This window comes from Oreochromis aureus, linkage group 17 (assembly GCF_013358895.1).
Source record: "Oreochromis aureus strain Israel breed Guangdong linkage group 17, ZZ_aureus, whole genome shotgun sequence".
In the NCBI taxonomy this organism is placed as follows: Eukaryota; Metazoa; Chordata; class Actinopteri; order Cichliformes; family Cichlidae; genus Oreochromis; species Oreochromis aureus.
In genome coordinates this window covers 19,580,115-19,597,855 of record NC_052958.1, presented here as the reverse complement: position 1 = coordinate 19,597,855, position 17,741 = coordinate 19,580,115, and the positions used below count along the sequence as shown (strand labels likewise).

At 41.9% G+C, this 17,741-nt stretch overlaps 1 protein-coding gene across 1 annotated transcript; it reads left to right on the top strand.

The window, feature by feature from the left end:
- Positions 1-4,471: 4,471 nt before the first annotated feature.
- LOC116336478 (zinc finger protein OZF-like) lies at positions 4,472-14,473 on the top strand. The gene is made up of 2 exons (XM_031760371.2): positions 4,472-5,759; positions 12,580-14,473. Exons 1-2 carry the CDS (start codon positions 5,588-5,590, stop codon positions 13,608-13,610), a joined length of 1,203 nt encoding a protein of 400 aa, XP_031616231.1. The 5' UTR covers positions 4,472-5,587; the 3' UTR covers positions 13,611-14,473.
- The last annotated feature ends 3,268 nt before the right edge of the window (positions 14,474-17,741 follow it).

Genomic DNA, 17,741 nt, shown 5'->3' with positions numbered 1-17,741 from the left:
CAGCAGCATGACTGGATCATGTTTACATATGGCTTCCCCTTTGCATGATAGAGCTTTTGTGCTCACAAATAGGGATTTCTGGAAGTGTTCCTGAGCCCATGCAGTGCTTTCCATCACAGAGCCAGGTCTGTTTTTAATGCGGTGCTGCCTGAGGGCCCAAAGATCACAGGCATCCAGAACTGACTGTTGGCTTTGTCCCTTGCGCACAGAGATTTCTGCAGATTTTCAGAGTCTTTTGATCATATTTTGTGGGACAGATGAGATGAGATATTCAACCTCTGTCCATCGTCTGAGAAACTCTGTCTCTCTAAAATCCTCCCAGTCACATTACTGACCAGTTGCCACTTTAAACTACTTTTCCAGCCTTCTGTTGCCCGGGTTCAAAATTTTCTGAGACCTCAAATGGAATTCAGATGGAGCTGATATTTTTCTTAAAATATTCTTAAAAAATATTTCTTTTTCTCAGTTGAAACTTTTGATGTGTTTTCTGTTTTCTATTGTGAATTAAACTTGTGAGATTTGCACATCACTGCATTGTGTGTTTTATTTACATGTCACGCAGCATCCCAACTTTGTGTTTGTATGTGGCCGACATGAAAGCCACTGGATTCCTCTACAGCTTGTTCTTGTGTTGTAAGAACCAACAGTATAAACTTCCGAGAAAGCTTGCTGTACGTTTTCATTTTAATTCCAATTTCCATTTTTTCCTCTTTCTACACTGTTGTTGTGTCATGCTGATTTAGGCCCAGGGGCCAGAGAGTTCATTTTCATATTTTCTATTTGAAAATAAATAAATAAATAAAGAAGCAGGAAAAGCAACACCCCTCTGTTTTGCTCTTTATTTTCTGCTCGACGAGTGCCTTGGAACACCTTCCTTTTGATTTATGGCTTTGCTGTGTTTATCCTGCGTAGCTCAAAGGACAGGTCACAGATGAAAGCACTATCCACATATACTCTAATATCATACGTGCGGCTATTTATTTCCACAGGAAACGCTGTTGAGAGCATGACTCGTTACTCACCAAAACCTGCGGCAGCCTTGGGCAAAAGCCAGACAGAACGTTCTGCATTCACACCGGCACGCAGTGTTCAGGTCAGGCTTCACCAAGGACAGAAGGGCGCTGGGAGAAGAGATTAGGGAGCTGGGTACTCATAACAAAGCCTCGTTCTCTCTCAGAGTCAGAGAACTGCAATGGCCAAGAATCACATCTAGTCCTTGAGTGGTGATACTGCAGGCCGGCTGTCACCCAGCTCTAATATGTTGGCCATAAAGCAGCCACTGAGACCTTCTCTGGAAAGTGAGAAAAAACAGAAAAACAAACCCAGCTTCATGTTTAAAATTCCAGCTTGTTGTAAATATTCTTTCTTTGCCGGAGGCATAAAACGCCTCCAAAGGGGAGCAATTCAAAGAGAGAAAACATGGCAGGGCTGGATGGAGGCTTTTCACTGGGTTTTATGTCCGGTTGTGATGGCAAACAGATCCTGCAGGAGGTACTGAGGTTTCCTGACAATTTTATTGTTTGTATATCAGCAGGAGAAATTTAATGGTAGCAGCACTGATTCACACACTACTATCATACCTTTGTACTTGTAAATCAGTTTTGTACTTGTAAATCAGGATTTGTATGTGTAAAAAGAATTTGTGTGTGTGTAAAAAAGATTTGTATGTGGACTCAGCCAAAAAATACGTGTGAAACTGTGCACTCAAGTTTCAAGTTACAAGTAGGAATTTTGACCCAATTTTTCTTCCTTTCATCTGATTGGCCAATGTCATGTCAATCACAAATTTAACTATCCAATCAGAGAACAGATCCTAACTGGACGCTAACCGTGTCATTCAAATACATAACTTTACTAAGGCTATCCCTCAAAACATTTTATGTACAGCATATAATTTTTTTCAAAACCCTGATTATAGATCCCCTGACCTCCCTAAACTCTTAGTAAGTGGACACAACATTACAGCTAACAGTCTGAAAAACTCCCAAATTAGGGAATTATTTACTAATGCTTTTTTCCCATATAGATCCAATCCAAATTCCATCTCACATCTGTTCTCCGGTGACCAAAAGAAAGAGATCAGAAAAAATTACCTAAAACTTCCCATTCTTCCCAAAGCTAAGGAGGTCCACTATAAAATCCTCTCTGGTGTTTACCATTCCAAAGATTTTCTCAGACGTAGCTTTGCTATTGATAATAATTCTTGCTCTTTTTGCGATGGGGATATTGAATCAACAGAACATTTATTTTATGATTGTATATTCTGTAAAGCCGTGTGGATCGATGTGCACTACTGGCTTTTCCCAAAGATTCCAAACTTACTTGAATTTTCTAAAAATGATATTATCTTTGGATCTCTAAGAAAAGAAAAGAAGCTTGAAAATGTTTTAAATGTAATAATTATTATGGGTAAATTCTTCATTCGCAAATGTCGTTTTCTGAAAACAAAGCCGTCCTTTTTTACTCTTCACAAAGAACTCTGCCTCTTCTTCTCATCTATAAAGTTTATGGACAAAAAACAAACTCTGGATCTGTATCATATGATTAATGAACTAAATCTGTTAGAAAACCCCTAAGGTATAATCTCTTTTATGTCTTTTAGTTATCTTTTGTTTTTTGTTTGTTTGTTTTCTTTGCTTTTGTTTGGGGTTTGTTTTTGATTTTATTTATTTATTTGTTGTTGTTTGTACTTCCTGTTCATTATCTATCTTCTATATGTTGGAATACAGCCTGTTCTGATACTATTTCAAGTTGGAAAAAAAAATCTTTGTAGAGATTGCCATATTTATTGTACATTATAGAGGGGGCCGAGCAAGATGGCGGCGTAAAGAGAGTATTTTTCGAGCTCTCAGCACTAAAATGTCATAAAGCAGTTTTATAGCACCTATTTGACGTCTTTCTAGCTTCCAAGACTTTTTTGAAGATCAGCGTACTAAACCTGCTAAATCTGAAACCAAATTTATTAACAACAACATGTCGAAATCTGCTCAGAAAAGGCTGAGTAACTTGAGCAAACCACATGCAACTAGCATGCTAGCTAGCAACCACTACCTGAAAGAAATGGACTGTCAGCAGATGGTTGAAGAAGAATTTCCACCACTATCAGTAACGCCTTCCAAGCCTCCAGGTCGTTGGCATCTCCAATACAAACTTTGGTTGGCAAGATATGCTTTTCTAAGCATTCTAAAAACAATAATAAATCTATCAGATCTTTATTTCAGAGTAGTATAACCACGGTGCCATATGTAATTTTTTTTGTGGAACCGGTTGTCTGATGGTATTATGTAGAACGAAGTTTGGAGACTCAATCAATCAATCAATGCTTTATTCGCCACATGCAGGTTGCCCTGAAGTGAAATGGGACCCCCCCCCGACCTTACACACACAACACAGACATTACATGGGGATACAAGTCGGAGATCGGTAGCGTTACAGAAAAACACTGAAATGTACACTACAATGGGAAAGTACAAGAGGAAAAAAAGAGACCTCTACTTATGCTGTGCTTCCATGGTAGGACAGCATGAGAACAGGAAACAAAAAAAACTCCTCTGCACAAAAAAGCACATAAATGTCCACAGCACAACTTTGTGAAAGACATGACAAGCCACAGGATTGGGTGGGGGGTGAGGAGTAATACGAAGCGAACACAGCAGCCGCCCTGCACAGCGCTACCATTCCAACGCGGCACACAGACCCTCCGTGTTCCCCCGCAGGAAACAAGCATCGAAGGCGTTTGGAAGGGGAGGGGGATGAGTGTGTGCTTATCAGTGTAAGTGTATGTGTGTGCGTGTCCATAGTTCAGCTGAGACAGTGTCCTTCGCCCTGCTAGGCTAAGTAAACAGTCTTCCAGCCAACCCAGGTGGCCTTGCATGGAATGGGAAGGAACAGACTAAACACAGTCGTTATCAGGGTGTTGTTTTTCGGCTCCAGCCTCGAGACCGCATGAAGTGATGGTGCTTTTTACTTTAGTGCGAACAGCTCATATGAATTTCAAAGCAGTTCTACAGTCCAACACTGGTCTCTCAATCTCCCGTTGGAGAGCCGCGAGCTTCGGCATACTTGCGTTCTGTGATATTGTCATTTCTTGTGCTCAAGGAGCCGATTTCTGAGAACCCACGGCAGTGTGCCTCCCCAAGATGTCATCCGATTTGCGCCCAGAGATCTTATTCCGAGCTAGCCCTTCCGAGATGTATCCAGTCTGCAGTCAGAGATCTTATTCTGAGTATTCACAGCAGCCGTAGCCTCTCCAAGATCTTATCCGTGCTGCACTCAGTGAGCCCAGTTTGAGAAACTCACGCCTCTCCCATCGTTCCAATCCCAGCGGGCAGCTTTGTGGGGGTTTGAACAGCCGGTTCCGCTTTCTTAATTCTTTGATAAGTCAGGGCCAAGCCAGCTCCGATCCGCCAGAACCCTGTTACCATGGTTCCAAATAGGTAGATATCTTCAGCACTCAGGCTCACCCAAGCCAGACTTCTCTTTGAGAAAGGGGTGTCAATTGCATTTAGGGACCAGTTGATCCAATCCATAATTCCTCCTTTAGGTTTTAGAGAACAGACTGTGAAAGAATGTTCCAGGGAAAAGTAATAAAAAACACGAGACAAGACAAGGACATGAGGAGCTAAGCAGGAAAGATAAGGGAGAGGAGAGGAGAAAAAGTGCGACTGCCTTCGCTGAGAGGCAAACGAGAACTCCCTAATCAGTTTTTAATTACCAACAAAATTAAAGATATTTCTTATAAATTAATACACAGAATTTACCCATCTAAAGATTATCTTCAAAGCAAATTCAAATTAGACATTGATACAAACTGAAGCTTTTGTAAAACTTGCAAGGAATCTACTATACATCTTTTTTGGTTTTGTAACCTTGTGCAAGACTTTTGGCAGAGTGTATGTGTTTTTATCTCAGAAAATGTATTTAAAGGATTTGTACTGTTTTGGAAATATGTATTATTTGGTCTACACAAAAACCAAAGACAATTCAACATGGATAACAGATATGTGATTAACTTGTTAATCTTAAAGGCTAAATTTCATATTCACAAATCCAAATGTTTAGGAAGACATCCCTCTTTCTATGTATTCTCCTTTGAGCTTGTGCAATATCTTAATTCAATTAAGAACTCTACTAACCCAAAAGCTATAAAAACTATGGTTGTATGTGAAAAAATGAAGATCCTTCAATCACTTTATTCTTTGGCTTAATCAGTTAAACTTTTCCCCCTAGCATGTGTATATTGTAGGTTCTGATTATTGTTTATTTATTTGTTTGTTTATGGTTTACAATTTTTTGTAAGTACAACACCTTTAATGTAATACTGTTTTGTACTGATGTTTAAATAAAGGTTTGAAAAGAAAAAAAGATGTTGTACATTATATTTTTGTGCAACCCCCCCCCCCACAAAAACATAACTGTCGCAATGTTTGCAAAGAGAGGATGCGACGTAAGATTTGCGCATGCGTGGTACCGATCGGGTTTCCGGTACGGATCGGGTAGTGACAGAGCGCTAGTAGCGTTAGCCTGTTATTGGTCTTGTTGCGGATGGCTGTGTAGCCGATGAGTGTGGCACATTGTTGCAGCAGCAATGTCTTCAGTTGGTGGGTGGAGGAGAGTCATTGGCGTGAGGCTGGATGGAGCATTTGAGGGAATCTTCACAGAGTTTGAAAGTAAAATGGAGCAGTGCGAGACGGAAGTGGAGCATCAGCGCAGACTGCTGGAAATCATCCGGAACCCCGAAATAAAGCTGCACAGAATAGGTGTGTAACATAGGCCGTTTATCAATGCCCAAGTACGCGAGTACGTACTCGCGTTCTCGGTGAGTACGTACCCGCCGAGAACGCACGGGAGTACGTACCTGCCGAGAACGCGAGCACGGACTCGTGGGATGTTTCTCAATTCTCAAGTCCGCGAGCGGGGGCGGGGGGAAGATGTGCCGGGAGTCCGCTGTTGAGTTTTGGACGAAATGCATTCTGGGATATTTAGCTGTCCCAAGTCTACACCGATGCATGCTCGATAAAATGGGCGGATCGAGAACACATCCGGGACTTTTTCGCGTTCTCGGCGTGATGCGTACTTCGAATTGGAACAGTACTTGGTCTCCGACTGATGACGTTTCACGAGTACACGAGAACGCAAGTACGCACAAGTACGCATATTGATAAACGCCCATACAGCACGGCAGCAGGTGTGTTTCAGCAACATGTCACCTGGTTTAAGACAAGAAACGTTTCGTTTATGTCGGCATGTGGACACAGAGAGGGCTGACTGCAGAAAAATAAAAACACGTGTTTTTTGAATGGAGCTTGGTGTGAGTGCTGGAGTTAGGAAAAAGTGAGCTTTTACGGGGGCTCATTCTTCTACTAGGAGTCAATAAAATATTTTTTAAAGAGAAATATAACTTTTATAAAATAAAACCACACAGCCAAAACTATAACTATACTCAGGCTCTGTTAGAAAATAATAAATTAAATATTAGACACATCACTATGGAGTCTGTCTTTAATGGCACTTATGTTATCCTGTTGCCAGACAGTTCAACATCTGGCTCATTAGAATTAGTGCAACTTTAAAGCATAATATTAATATATTATAGTATAATGTTCTGTTCAACCCCCTCTCATTTACTTGAAAATTTTATGGTTTAAAATTGGGACAGTTTTATGGTGAGAGAGAAATTCAGGCTTTTATAGACCCTGTGCACAAGAAAATGCTAACTTCCTGGTTTGAGACCAGATGTAGGGTTGTACATTTCCGGTAGCTTTACTTTGCCATCAATCGCTACTGCGAAGATATACTCCAAAATCATGTCCAAAACTCGAAAACGGAAAGATCGCGTTAAGTTACAAAGAGCAGAAGGTGGGAACACTCACTACTGTTGTGTCATAAAAAATCTAATGATCAATTTTGACATTTAAAGAGTTTAGATCGATCAGTTGTTTACATCACTCAACACAAGCAGAACTGCATTACAAAATCAGAAGACACATCGTCCACATTCAGAAGCACATCTCTGTATAGTGACTGGTCTTATGATTTAAACAGGCAAATGTTCAGCATTCAAACTACAGGTGAAGAATAGTCAAACCAGATGTTTCCCCCGTTATGTCGATATCAGCTAGTCAAGTACACACCTACCTACACAGCATGTTAACAAACCGTGAAAAAAAGCCACACAAAAATTGAATGATTGCTGGTAAGGGTTTCTATACATTAGTATTTACAGAGGGTTTGTTGTGGCTTACCTTCAAAATTACAGTGGTCCCTCGCTATAACGCGGTTCACCTTTCACCTCGCTGTTTCGCAGATTTTTTTAGTGCAAGTTTGCATGCTTTTTTTTTTTACATCACATTGTGTCCTGCGTCCTGATCGCTGCAGACGATCTCCTCCGTGACGTCTCTCCTGTACAGTACAGAATCGCTGCATCGATCGCTAGCAGTATTGTATGTCCACGATGTCGACGAAACGTTTTGCACCGTCAAAAAATAAAATTGGCTACTTGATTTCACCTATCGCTGGTTATTTTTAGAACATAACACCCGGGATAAACGAGGGACCGCTGTTTACAGATACAGAGAAATATAAAATTTGAATCCCTTTTCTCTTTTGTCCTGAGGCGCGGGGGGAAAAATATCAACAAGTCGATGAACATCATTTACAGATATATTGGGTAAATGCCCAAGACATCTATAGAAATGTAAATCGCCGCTTGATTCATTCATTTGCTTAACTTGTTTTGGACCGTAAACAAGGCGCGAATAGGACACCGGAAACAAAGCTCCCCACAGGAGTTTCCGCACCGGAAGTAGCATATGCTAACGTGCACATAGTCTATTTCGAAAAGTTGTTGACATATACATGTTCAAACATTTTCTCAGATTTCAGTGTGTGAGGGGGAAATTGTGGACCATCAGATTTTAAAAATTGGAGATGGGCAAAATTGAATGGCCCTTATTCGTCCAGACTTCCACTTAGCTTGAAATTGCATTTGTCCCCTGCCCAGCAACAAGTGACGAAAGAGGAGTTAAGAAAATTGTAAGTCAACAGGAAACATTTGGAAGATGTGAGGGTCGAAACAAACTACCATATATGTTAAAATGTTGATGAAAAAGGGAACTTGTCTAACTGTTTTTAGCTTTCTTAGATGATTGAGTTGCCTAGCGCGAGGCTTTAGCCTTCCGTCAAACAGAAACTGTGAGAACTAATCTTGTCAAACCCGTTTTCAATAATATAGGCTTACCCGGATTGAATTCTCTACAACGGTCATATCATAGTTATGCTTAGTGTATTACTAAGAAGTGTTTTGCATGTAATAGCATACGTGCTTGCACAGTGACAGCTGTCACTAACTGTAACTGATGCATGTTATGTTACCTACTTACGCATGAAGGGGCGTAGACCCTGACCCATTTTTTAACCAGAAAGCACACCGTGTGTGTTTGAGAAGTCTACAATTTTTTGGCTAATTCCTGGAAAATCACTTGCTCAATGGAAATGTGTTAGGAAGAATAGAAAAAGTCTTAAGAAAGGAGAAGTGCAGCGCTCAGAGGATCAGATTAGACTCGTCAACAGTGTTCTGCAGTGTTGAAACTACAATGTCCGCAACATGGACTACAAAATGAGCATGTTTTCAAGCAGAAACATAATATGACAAAAACATATAAACACGTGAATGTTAAAGAACATAGAACATGTGGCTCATAAAAGGCAGTAAATATATTTTTCTTTCCTTTCCACATTTTCAAAGTTGTTCTGTGACTGAAATATTCCCTTCATCCATCACTTAGCCAGTTCAGGGTGTCTGTGGTGGCATATGCTGGCAATACAGCTTCTATATTGTATTGCCAGCATAACTCTAAATGCTGCAGTGCAGCAGCAGATATTGCTAATGCAAACCTATAAAACTATAGCTTCCATACACTTTGATTATTTTAATACAGCTCATTATCTGGATTTAGAGGTTATATAAATTTATGTGAAGGCGAAACCTCGAGAAGAAGCAGGTGTTATTCTTTCAGTGGTGTCCAGTGTCTCCTCTGCTAAAGGAGGCAATAAAAGAAGCAGTGAAGCGCCTTTCCTTAATATTTAGAGAATGCAAACAGCTCTCATTATTAGCCAAGCAAGCTAAGCAAAACGAACTATTTGACAGCACCCCCTTTGTTAGCCTTGAGTAACACATTATCTTTACTTCACCTGAGGCTTTTCTCTAATATGTGCCTCCTCGTCTCCTCCGTCCTCCTGGCTGTGACCCGGAAGTTAATGCCAGGAAGTAATGTTGAAGGATGCCTCAAATCCTGAAATGTATCAGAAGGACAGAGGAGAAAGGAGGCTGATGGAGGAGCAATAAGCAAGAATGCACAAGTGCAACCTGCACAGGAGGAGGAGTCGTCGTCTTTGAACACCCTCATTGTGTCTATACCCCTCACACTGCACCATTTTAATTATGGTGGCCCTAAATATAAAATTATATTATATCTTATTATATTACCCGTTGTTTCTTTTCTTTTATCCCCTCCTCACCACCTCCCGTGTTTGCATGTTTGTTGGAAGGAACTAAGATCTCTTCCACTGCCTCACAAGGGTTTGTAAGTGGGTACAGTGTGATCCACAAGCACACAGTAAGATTTGCAAATGCACACTCTAATCCACACACATATGAAGCATTTTGACCGCACCTAAAACTATTTTACAATGAATAACAATATTATATAAATAACAGTCATTGATGCACTAACTTTTTAACTCCACAACTTTACTAGCGCAAAAAAACCCATCCATTTATTTTCACTTAAACAAGCAGCTGTTTTTTATGTGCATTAAAGCTATATAAAAATTTAACAGTGCAAATGCAAATTCCTTGCTGAAAGTTTAACCAAAGGACATATCCTGAGCATAACTATTTATAATATCCACTAAAGTTAAAAAGAGGTGCTTTGCAACATGAAGCTGCAGTGTGCCAAATAAAAAAGTCAAATACGTATTTTTCGGACCATAAGGTGCACGGGATTATAAGGCACATTAAGCAAAACAAAGCAGTCAGATAAATCAAACTTTATTCAACTCATACTTCTTGCTTCCTCCACTTCTGTACCATTGGTTCATTAATGCTGTATTCTATCACAGCCGCTCAATTCCCATGTTGTTGCAGCATATTAATGACTAACCTCGTGTTGTGGATGGATTATCTCAGTTGTTCTCCTGACTGAAGTTTGGTCCGTTTACAGCATCCTGCCATGCGATTGCATTTGTCCCTAACCATCGGGAACCCTCACGTTAACTTTTATCGAGTGGAAAAGTGTTAGCGTTCATCCTGCAGCTTCACCGTTTATGTTATGCTAACATAGCTGTGTCGCTAGCCCAACTTCAGTAACCTTACAAACGTCACTGCTGTTTAGTTTTCTGTCTTCATTTATGTTGGAAGTGATAGCAGAGCTGTACGTTTGAATTTTTTCAGAGATCTCTCAGTCAGAACATGCTATATCATGCTTAGGTAACTAGCGAAACTAGCGAGAGTTTTTAACTCTCAATGTGCCGGACAGAGTTTTGGACCCAGATTACTCCCAGATTTACGAGCACCTTAGTCTGACACATACGGCAATAACGACGGCCGCTTGCATGTTCTACAAAAAAATGTGCTTTGGGACAAACACCAAAACAGTTCCACATCACTGAAGTTGCACCATTTTTACAAACCAATTCTTGTTCATCTGTTTCAATGATCAACGATCCGCTTTCGTCCTTCTCATTCTCTGTTGCCGCCATGCTTTTTCGGCCATGTGCGTATGAAAACAAAGGCACTGTGCATGCGCGTTTTACCCATATTCTATCGCGATGTTTTATTTTTGTTATCGTTGCCTAACATTATACCGGTATTACCGTGAACAGTATAATATGGCCCAGCCCTACCCCTCGCTCACTTACAAAAACTTAAATACAGGTGTATTTAAGTTGAGTTCAAGTCCCAGCGGAAAACTGGGACACCTGGGCTTCTTCTGTATACCTGCATTTTTTTTGTGTGTGTGTGTGTGTGTGTGTGTGTTTTTTTTTGTTTGAGGGGGGGTCAAAATAAAACAGGTGTTTTTATTAGTTTTTTTTGTTTAGAATAGAATAGAATGCCTTTATTGTCACTATACAGTTGTACACAGTGGTGGTCCATAGAGGAAGTGGGAAGAAAAAGAAAAAGAAAAAAAATTGGGGGGGGGGGGCTGCGTTATCGGTGCATGTGTGAGTGCACAAGTGCAGGTGGTTATGGCTTTGGGGAAGAAACTGTTTTTGAGTCTGTGGGTTTTTGTGCTGACGCACCTGTAGCGCTTCCCTGAGGGAAGCAGGCTGAACATGTTGAAACCACGGTGGGAGCTGTCCTTGATGATGTTTGCTGCTCTGCTGAGGCAGCGGGAGGAATAAATGTCCATCAGGGAGGGGAGAGGGCAGCCGATGATCTTTTGTGCTGTCTTGACCACACTCTGAAGCCTCACTCTATCCGCCTTGGTGCAGCTGCCGTACCATACCGCGATGCAGTAGGTTAGCAGGCTCTCAATGGACGAGCGGTAGAAGGTCAGCAGCAGGTTGGAGTTCAGCTTGTACTTCCTGAGGACTCTCAGGAAGTGCAGCCGCTGTTGGGCCTTCTTGACGACCGCTGAGATGTTGTCTGTCCAGGAGATGTCAGCAGAGATGAGGACACCAAGGAACCGGAAGGTGTGGACCCTCTCCACACACTCCCCGTTGATGTAAAGGGGGGCTAAGTCAGTGCTGTGTCTCCTGAAGTCAACAATGAGCTCTTTGGTTTTCTTAGTGTTCAGTGCCAGGTTGTTTTCTGAACACCATGCTGCCAGCTTCAGGACTTCCTCTCTGTAGTCTGCCTCGTCTCCCTTCGAGATGAGTCCGACTACCGTGGTGTCATCAGCAAACTTGATGATGAGAGTGTTGTTGTGGGTCGAACTGCAGTCGTGGGTGTAGAGAGAATACAGGAGGGGGCTCAGCACACAGCCCTGTGGGGAGCCGGTGCTCAGTGTGCAGTGGAGGAGAGATGAGGGCCGAGTCTTACAGTCTGGGGCGGTTTGTGAGAAAGTCTTTTATCCAGGCACATGTGAGAGGAGGGAGGCCAAGAGTGACCAGTTTGGTGATGAGGATGTCCGGGATGATTGTATTAAAGGCTGAGCTGTAGTCCACGAAGAGCATTCAGTTTATAAATAAACTGAACAGCTCATCAAACCCTCCGCCAGAAACTGAGGTTTATCAATTACAAACAGTACACAGTAACCTGCGAAGGTTAATTTAAATAGTCTGCTGCTACATGTTAAACGTGCTGGGGAAAAAAAATCATGGTTGCACATCCCTGTGGATCATCCCCTGAAGTGAGTATATGCTAACTAATCTGTGCCACACTGGGGCTTCAGCCTTAACACAAGGCTGAACTGCAGTCTGTTTATGTAAAAGAGGAAACGTTTGTAAATCTTACTTTACACTTGCAGATCACATCGTATGCATTTGTAACCTTTATGAGGCAAATGTCTCTCCACACCGTCACATCCCAAATAACAATCTGCTCACGTTTTCTCTCGTGTCCCTTTGTCCCTCTAGACCAACGCTGTATCTGTACAAAGAAGGAGGAGGAAGAGGAAATCTCTATCCAGGAGAAGAATGCCAGTCTGGATCCGGAGGATCAAAAACCTTCACTGATTAAAGAGGAGCAGGAGGAGCTGTGCATTAGTGAGAAAGGAGAGCAGCTTGTGCTAAAGCAGGAAAGTGATGCCTTCATGGTGACTCCTGTTTGTGAGGGCAGTGCCGAGCTTCTGTCCTGTTCTGTACCTGAGAGTCGAGAACAGGAAGGAGTCAACTCAGGAATGCCCTTAAAAATGGAACCAAAACCAAAGGAGGTCTGTAACAACGCAGACACAGACAACGGGCCGTATTCCTGCATGACATGTGGGAAGGTTTTCGGCTACAGCGCTTCCTTCAAGCTCCACATGAAAAGCCACACATTTGAGAGGCCGTACTTCTGTGAAAAGTGCGGCAAAACGTTCAGAAAAAGCGATAAGCTGCTGCTGCACATGAGAACGCACACGGGGGAAAAGCCGTACCTCTGCATCACCTGCGGAAAAAGCTTTAACGACCCGTCGGCGTTCAGGAGGCACAGGGCCATACACACCGGCGAGAAGCGGCATTCTTGCGTAACCTGCGGCAAACGTTTCTTCCACAGCAACAGCTTTCTCTGCCACATGAGAACCCACACGGGCGAGAGGCCTTACCTCTGCACCACCTGCGGGAATAGATTTATCAACGCCTCAAAGCTTAAAAGGCACATGAGGACACACACGGACGAGAAGCCTCACGTCTGTAACACCTGCGGGAAGAGGTTCATTCGCCTTTCCAGGTTGAGGAGTCACACGAGGATTCACACGGGCGAGAAGCCGTACTCATGCCAAATATGCCAGAAGGACTTCGCCTACACCTCTTCCTTGAAGGTCCACATGAGAGTCCACACAGGCGAGAAGCCGTACGTTTGTGAGAAATGTGGGGAAAGTTTCAGTCAGGCGGGGAGCCTAACCTCCCACATGAGAAGTCACATAGGTGAAAAAATGTCCAGAAACACCTGTGAGGAGAAAATTTGAGTGAAAATGAGTTGATTAGGTTTTGGTTTAAAGAGGGTTGTGTAACTTTACTGTGCGTTATACTGTACAAGATGAGTCTGCCATTAGATTCAAGTCTAATGTTGCGCTTATGTGGTGCGTCAGTGGTAATGCTCCAGTTGCACTGCGGGACGCAGCAGAGGACTGCAAAAAAAATGGCTTTAAGGTCTGAAAATTGAAGCCTGCAGTCTTTTTAATGACCAGCAGGAGGCGACTCCTCTGGGTTGTATGGAGTTTATTGATTCATGATCTCAGTGAACGCTTTCCTGTTCGTTTCTGGACTCAAACGCTGGTTTTAGGTTATATTTCATAAAACGTGAAGCACATTTTGTACATTAGGCTCTGTAATAAAGGCAGATGAGGATTAACAAAGTATATTTACTGTCTGACATCCTGGGCAGAAGCTCCCCCACTTGTTTCAACACCAAGATGGTAAAAAACAGCTTGAGGCTTCATGACATGATGTCATGGTGGATACATCCATCTTTTAGATGCAGTTTGTGGAGGCATCTTTTTATGATGAAATCCTTAAAATCTGAGAATTCACCAGCACTTCTGAAGCGTTACATCTCTCATTGTAATATATGTATGTTGGATTATGTGTTAGTGTCTCGTGTATATGAGAGGACTACAGACTTGTTTTTTAATAAATAATATAAGATGGGAAGGAGTGATGAAATGAGAGGCCGGCTGGCTCTTGTGGTTCATCTACATCAGTTGAAATCTGAAAAATCGGCCCTGCCAGTTTTTGTTTTTCTTCTATTTTTAAAGGATTTTTTCTTTGTAAACAAAAAAATGTAGTCTCAAAGAGTGTAAAAGACAATAAAAATTCTTTTCAATACCAATATCTTTTTCTTTATCAATTATTCAAACAGCACTTCCCAAATTAGTGGATTAAATGATTATTGGACACCTACCTGTGACTGACATTAGATTACAATAATAATTATAATAATTAATAGGAGACGGCATGCTTGGTAAATTTGTAATCTGTTATATGAAATAGTGTTTTGGCTATTTTATGATCTTAACTCAGAATTGACTCTGGCTTTCGTTAATAGCTGGAGTTAACTAGCTAGCTTGCTATGGAGACGGTTCACATGTCACTATTATTAAACACAAACTTTTACTACCTTTCGGTACACATGATGGACATTCTCAGCAGAGACAGATGTAACTGTTGTTTGAAGCCACTCTGCACAGCCAAGCCACCTGCAGCAACTGCTGCAGTGTCAGGTTTTCATTGTCCCATCCATCTTATCCATTTTTAAAGCTCCTTCTGACTTCATAACATGGCAAGACAATGATATTATTGGGACAGCTAGCAAAAACAATTTAAAAGTCAACTTCAACTTGACATTTTTGCTTATTAATTGCACTTGCACACACAAGATATTGAGGTGAATGTTCAACTGAATCTCTTTTTATTCAAGCATTAAGGAAATTTACACAATACATTGGAGATATTTAGGGGAAATAAACACTAGACTCATGTCTGGGATAATAATGCTGATTTCAAGCAAAAAACTAAAAAGTCAATAAAAAACATACCCGAGGACAGAGGTGCGTACGGCTGAATACTGGGTGGAAGCAATACATGAAATGTACGTGATGGAGGAGCTGACTTGAACAAAATCAATTGGATGCATTAAATATACGCTCACCAGCCACTTTATTAGGTACACATGTTCAGCCACTTGTTAAAATAGATTTCTAATCAGCCAATCACATGACAGCACCTCAGTGCATGACCTCCTGATCAAACAGCATCAGAATGAAGGCGAAAGGTGATTTAAGAGACTTTGAATGCATCATTATTGTTGGTTCCAGCATTTCAGAAACTGCCGATCTGCTTTTTATAACCAAGCTATACAGAAGAGCAACTCAAACCTTGAAGTAGATGGACTGCAGCAACAGAAGACCACACCAGGTGCCACTCCTATCATCTAAGAACAGGAAGTGAGGTTAATTCCTTGGGTGAAGGTGGGTGGATTGTTCCCAGGCTCTTGCAGTCCACATGCTGAAGTATCTTTAACCAGGACTTTGAACCCCAAGTCGCCCTGACGGTTTCACCGGAGTGTGACTTAGTGGCCGACAAAGTGCGTGTGCATTGATAACAGTACTGTATGAACTTAGAGATTCCCCATCATGTGAGCATGAACCAAATATCTTCATGCTTAATCTATCCTATGAAGAATTACAGCAGTTTAATGAAGTGTCAATGAAGTGTTCAGTGAGTGCGTCTGCAACATACTCAAGTTATTTTCTTCACATTCTTCTTCTACTTAAAATTTCAGATTATTTCGTTTATATAAAGGACAGAATCTGTGAGATGATAAAATATTTTATGAACACATGGATATATATTCACTAAATTGTGCCAGGGCTATAACTGTGCATATATTTGCCTGGCCTGGTCCTTACCTGGCACTTATTTTCAGATGCAGCAACAGCCTCCCTCTCCTCCACCTTCTTTTTTCAGCAGGTGACTTGTCCACGGTGTAGAGAAGCATGCAGATAATTGCAGACTCACTCCTGTTTACCTATAATATCAGTGCTCAAGCTGACAGTTCATCACAGACCAAAACAGCCCTCAGGCCACCGGGACATGTCCTGGTGTTCCCCACAGGCCACCGATCCTTATACTTTCACTACACATCACTGGAGGATCAAGTCTAATCAAAGCCCCCCTCCACTTGTTGTTGTGCTGGAGAAATAAACAGTCCTCTCTGCTTTTGCAATCCTTAAATCTGTTTCTATCCTCAAGAAAAATCTCAAAAACTGCTTACTGCCTGCTTGTGATTGCTTTACCGTCTGCTTTAACTGCCTGTTTGGTAAATTGTGGTCTGCTGAGCTATTAATGGTTTGTTGCTGTGCTCATATTCTCAGCTAATTTACCTGTGGATCCATTTGGGGTGCAACATTCGGGCATTTGCACTGCAGAGCTGTAGACGCACAAAAAATAAAGGTTGATACATTTATTTGATGATGATGTTTGGAGACAATAAGGGGAAATGCTGGGGTTATAGGCACACACCTTCTAACTGAGCGCCGATTTCCTGAATTAAAAATGTGCATTTCTTTGAAAGCACTTTCATCTCAAAATACCAGCAGTCAGCAGCTTAAGTCCACCCACATCAGTGTCAACCATCAAACACCGGTGTGGGTCCAACCCTGTGTCAGCTCCTGAAATGTTTCATTAAATAAATCGCCCATAATTTCAATGCTTCCGGCCTTTGCCAGATCAAAAGGCAGAGCGTGGATTTCATCGGCATAAATTATTCAGTGCATCCTGTGACAGGTGGAGCTGTGGGACAACAAAAAAAGGTACATACCTGTCATCCGTCTTGTTAAATATGAACAAATCGCCCTCTGTTTATGAGCGGCGTATAGGACCTTGAGTCAGACTTGTGGGGATGTAACGCTTCCCTCGGCAGAATACTAAGCAAGGATTTTGGGTGTGTGAACATGGGCACAGTGGATTAGCATGGAAACAACACTGGCAACATCCACTAAAAACAATCCCTGCAGAGCAATTCAGAGTCATGAAGGGAAGTGTATCAGCAGCAACATGCACAAACACACATGCACTGCACATACAGGCCCCAACAAAGGCTATATACAGGCCATCAGCCCCACTACACACACACACACACACACACCTACACACACACACACACACATACACATACACACCACTCTTGCTGGCAGTAATCAGAGTGCAGTGTGTTTTTCTCAGCGGTGTAATTCATCAAAGTGACGGCTGCCAATGAGTCTCAGTCAGCCAGACAGCCACAGCTAATCAATCATCAATCTACCTGCTCTTTGTCTGCAGCCACCGCTGCCATATTTCACGACACACACATACATTTATACACACAGTCTCCCTTTGTATGGTTGCCTTCTGCAGCTCCTTGTCCAGATCACTGTGTAGAGCAAGGCACTGACACGGCCAGGGTTAGGAGTTTAATTCCCTCATTAAGCCGACTTGAGAGAGAAAGTAATTAAGCGCCCATCGTGTTTATTGAGGAAGACAGATGGGCGTTTGAAGCCACATAAGTCTGATCTTATGAGCTCATATTTAATATCTTTAAAGGATTAGCCTCATGATGT

Bases quoted from the DNA above. Each gene is read 5' to 3' on its own strand.
- LOC116336478 (XM_031760371.2), top strand. From the start codon at position 5,588: ATGTCTTCAGTTGGTGGGTGGAGGAGAGTCATTGGCGTGAGGCTGGAT. The intron at 5,760-12,579 runs GTGTGTAACATA...TTGTCCCTCTAG, and splicing joins AATAAAGCTGCACAGAATAG to ACCAACGCTGTATCTGTACA.